General features: G+C 35.8%; 2 protein-coding genes and 1 pseudogene across 3 annotated transcripts in view; 1 reads left to right on the top strand and 2 right to left on the bottom strand.

Annotated features, from left to right (window-relative positions):
* LOC109581099 (uncharacterized) overlaps window positions 1–500 on the top strand; it is a 1,748-nt gene extending 1,248 nt beyond the window's left edge. Inside the window, exon 4 of the mRNA XM_019994877.1 lies at window positions 477–500. Within this exon, the coding sequence (XP_019850436.1) occupies window positions 477–500 (24 nt within the window). The remainder of the gene's footprint in view (window positions 1–476) is intronic.
* On the bottom strand, window positions 7–2,378 carry LOC100641674 (uncharacterized). 2 transcript variants are annotated; one of them, XM_019994879.1, is made up of 11 exons: window positions 1,764–2,378; window positions 1,614–1,704; window positions 1,482–1,567; window positions 1,342–1,436; window positions 1,221–1,299; window positions 1,077–1,171; window positions 879–1,018; window positions 769–833; window positions 671–717; window positions 474–625; window positions 7–423 (listed from the first exon to the last, which is right to left on the bottom strand). In XM_019994879.1, the coding sequence occupies exons 1-10, from the start codon at window positions 2,000–2,002 to the stop codon at window positions 579–581; spliced, it is 984 nt and encodes a 327-aa protein (XP_019850438.1). In that variant the 5' UTR covers window positions 2,003–2,378; the 3' UTR covers window positions 7–423; window positions 474–578. The 2 variants fall into 2 exon arrangements, with proteins under 2 accessions (XP_019850438.1, XP_019850439.1); XM_019994880.1 differs by having other exon boundaries at window positions 474–601.
* A 1,538-nt stretch (window positions 2,379–3,916) lies between these two features.
* The window catches only part of LOC109580122 (cytochrome b-like), a 2,013-nt pseudogene continuing 1,440 nt past the window's right edge, over window positions 3,917–4,489 (bottom strand).

Here is a 4,489-nt window from a genome sequence, read left to right as displayed (position 1 = left end):
ACTAGATGGCAATGTTGTTTTCTACAAAGAGCCTCAAACCTTGTGTCCTGAATGTACTGGTGGCATCTTTCTTTCAATTAATGAAGACCTCTTTCCGCACATGGTTCATAATCAATAATTTTTTTGATAAGTTTGACAGGTACTTTGTGACAATCATAATTATCACATATTAATCGAATTCTGATCTAGCTACTTGCTTCTTTTGTTTTCTAATCATTTATTCATCAAAAATTTGTAATAACAGTTTAAAAATATTGATAGCAGATGGGAGAGTTAGAGGTGGTGGCAATCCATAGGATCTTCTTATTAACTCTGCTAGTCTTTCAAAATTATTAGATACGTAGTTACTGTCTTTACAGTAAAATTCATCCTTTAGTATGTTTAAAATTCTGCTGTCTACTCGTGATGTATAGTCACTGGTTTCTATCATAGTAATGTTAAAAATACTCATAATATGCTCATTATAATTATACCAGTTAACGAAGGAAATGAATACATGACATCAGGAATACCTGCTGGAGCATCAGCATGCTTGCTAGGTCTAATTCTGTGACTGTTCCATTCCTTTGAAAACTGATTTAGTTCATCCTGAATAATGCGACTGAAGCAATATCTGGCAATGTCACTTTTTGTTTTACAGAATGTTATTATTGATAATTAATTCACTTACAGGTGGTATGATAGATGAATATGAAAATAACCATTTGATACCAAACTCTATCATGACAACTTATTATTGATTATATTTCTATAAAGTATATTATATACCTTAAAAAATTGATCCACCAATCTGCATGCTGCTTTCGTAATTGGCACCACAGTGATTCTATTCTCTATTATGGTTCTTATAAAAAGAATTAAAAATTAGGTAACATTACTTGATTATTTACTGAGCGACCATATAAGAAGCTTTTAGGTCCAGCAAGACTATCAGTATGATAATGTCTTAAGATTGGCTGCATAACAGAAACTAATGAATTTTCAGTACCTAAATCAGATCTAAGAATACTAGGGCAACCTATTATTATATTCAAAAATCATTTGGTGGTAATTTATTACAGCTCATAAGTGCTAACCATTACATCTGACACATTCTACATAGTGGTGTGCAATAATGTGGGGATCATTGTTCGATGAGCCTGCTTTGAGCCACAAAATCTTACGAGAATAACTAGTATTAATTCTAATAATAAATAGATTGTATTCATAACATTTATTACCCATCAATGCATCCATGAATAGCTATACCATATGGTTTTAATTTGTCATAGCCATCCATATGCCATAAATAGTTAGGACCTACTTAGAAGAAAATAAACAAGTCAGTCATCATTGCTATACCTTTATTAAGGTAAATCCTACGATTCAACCTTCTTGATTTCCTTTGAGTTGTACCGGCAGCATCCATTGTTGCTAAGAGCATCATCACTACATCTCTATATTATTTTGCATTTTAATCAACTAGCATGTAAAATAAAAACCTTGTAACAGAGAGATTATATTTCTTCTTCAATCTGTGCCACATACTTCTATATCCTAATAGGCATCCTGATCCATGAAGTTCTATCTGTAAATTAATATAATAACTATCATTTCAAAAATAGAAAAGCTACATTAATTGCAATTTTGACTTTTTCAATAGAATCTCTTCTTTGCAGAGTACTATACCCAGCTTCTTTTAATGTTCTTTGGATATATCTAATACTAAATTTTAGCGGCAATATTAAATGATGATTATATAGATACTTAATAGTTAAACATACTGAATGAACTTTAATGGACGCAGAAGAGATTGAATTTCTTTATTAGTACAGCCAGTTATATGACATTGGCAAATCAATCTTTTTAGCAGCTCTTTTTCCCTAGCTTTTTCCATCGCCAATCTAGCGCTATAATCACTATAGTTTGACTGGGCGTGGTTGGTGCATAAAATGCATCTCAACCACGCCCCAAAACATTTTAAACGTGAACACGTACATGAACGAGAAACTCGCGATATCATGAACAAGAACCCGTACGTGAACGAGAATGTCGCGTTCGGCTTCCGTAGTTATCAGATCTGTTCACAATCACGCTCTTAAATGAAGTTGCCACACTTTTTTATTTAAATGGCTAGGACAAAATAGTTAATAAACAAGGTAAAATACAAAAAATACAATATCTGAAGGTATATCACATGTCTTTAAATCTGTCCATGACACTTTTGACAAAAAAAGTAGTAGCAAACTAGCCCCTTTTACTTTTGCACACCTACAAATGGAAAATCAACAAAATGGCACTTCATGTACAATCCACACAATCCGAATTTATAGTTATTAAATGAATACAGATTCCCTGAATACAACAATGCCAACAAACCTCCTCGTACAATGCAATGGCCGGTCAAATGGGATGTGTTCTTTTATATCCTCTACCACCCTCACGCTACCAGTAACACAAAAACCTTTATACTGTGAGAGAGATGACTCAAGCCACACTTTAAATGACAAATCTTCTGTATCATGATGCAGCTACAGATGGTACTATGTTATAAGCAAAAGATGTTGATATCTTTTGAGATGAGTCTTTATCTGTTTTAGAGGAATGAACCCTCTTCATTGCATTAGTTCTAAAAAATGCATATATAATCAAACAGTTTATGAACTCTTGAGAAGTGCTAACCTCTTGATCTCTATCATGATAAAATAATAATTAAAACACAAACATATACAAAAATGAACCTTCTGGATTGATGTATGGACAGCACACTATAAACAAACAGAAAATAACTATGAATAAAGGACAAGATAGGATAGGTAAAGCCACTATAAGTATTAATATGTTTAAACTGCATTTTGAAATTACTGTAGGACGATCTATATTTGTAAATTTTTTCCATACCTAACAATTGCCATAGCAACCGTGTGCTATTTTAATTAAAAATGGCACAGTATTGAAACACAGCAACAGACCGCAGTGTTCTGGAGTTGCTATTCTTGCTGTTACTAATCCTTGGTTGCTTCAGCCTGTTCTCCTCAGAAATACTCTACCCACTTTGTCATGCTGTTTCTTGGGGCTTTATACCCATTCCAGTTAGTGGTTATTGACTTGTGGTGAGGTTTATGACAATCGACCGACCAGCACCAATTATGCAGCAAGTAGCTTAAAGATAGAGGTGCACTGGGTGTCCATACAAGATAAACAAGAAGATAAAAGGAGATGGCCCCACTATTGCTGCTAAAGAGATGATTAGATGCTGAATACTGTATTTGTAAAGACACGTGTTCAATTGTCATAGCAAGGCTCCATAGATTTCCATGACATTCATTTGCACTTCTTATTGGGTTTTATTGTCATGAATAATTATAAATCATCCTATGGTATTATTATGCTGCTCATACCAAAAATCAGCTTGGCAAGGGGCCTTAACAGCTCCACCTCCATCTTGTACCTCGGTTAAGTCTTGAGTCAGAGTCGACAGCAGCAACAGCTCCATCACTCTTGTACCTTTAGAGAGGGAATTAAAAACAGGATATTATGGTGCCATTACAAAATTAAAAACCTAGATTACCTGCCAAGTAGGGTAATTCTTGAGTCAGAGTCGATGGCGGCAACATGTCCAGCTTTATTGCTCTTGTACCTCGGGTAATTCTTGATTAGTCACAGTCTACGGTGGCTACCGCTCCTGCTCCATCGCTCTTGTACCTCGGGTAAGTCTTGACTAGTAACAGATTACGGCGGCAACCGCTCCAGCTCCGTCGCTCTTGTACCTGTTTAGAAAAAAACGGAGATAAGAGATAAAACAAATGACAGGATTAGTTAAGCCCACCTTAATGACTTCTCTTTTAATTAGTGTCAAGGGAAGACTATGTATAGTCTGGGTTCCATGGTTATAGAATAGCTCAAGCAAAAAAGGACCTTCTTCTTTGACAAGAAGGCAAGCAGTGAGCAGTCAAGCACATGTAATGAGACCACCAATCACGTGATAATTCACATGATTAAGTCGTATCGTAATTGTCAAATTGTACACTAATGAGTAAACCACCAGCCCATACAAGTCCTTTAAAGCATAGTAGTGGAGTGGTAAAATAGCACTTTGTCTGAATCTGACGGGACTCCCGCCAGATTGTTCGATCCGTCCTCATGTAACACAACCAAGTGTATCAGGGACAACCCCACTAATATAAAGGGAACTAAATAATGTAAGCTATAAAATACTTTTATTGTCGCATCAGACACACTAATTCCCCCTCAAACCCATACTACCAATTCCTCCCCTATACACCACGGCCGACAACAAACTAGTTATCACCGTCGCCCCCCAAAGCGACATTTGCCCACAGAATAACAGATACCCCATCAAGGCCGTTCCCATCATCAGTATATATATCACCACCCCCACATTCCGTACCATTCTTTTCATGGAACTCCCATAGTAAGTCCCCCTCCCTATGTGCATGTACACACATACAAAGAAGAATGAAGCCCCATTTAAATGCAAAGATCTTAA

Source organism: Amphimedon queenslandica, unplaced genomic scaffold, assembly GCF_000090795.2.
Source record: "Amphimedon queenslandica unplaced genomic scaffold, v1.1 AMPQUscaffold_13461, whole genome shotgun sequence".
In the NCBI taxonomy this organism is placed as follows: Eukaryota; Metazoa; Porifera; class Demospongiae; order Haplosclerida; family Niphatidae; genus Amphimedon; species Amphimedon queenslandica.
Note: the sequence above shows the minus strand (reverse complement) of the source record. Positions and strands in the feature narration are given on the sequence as shown.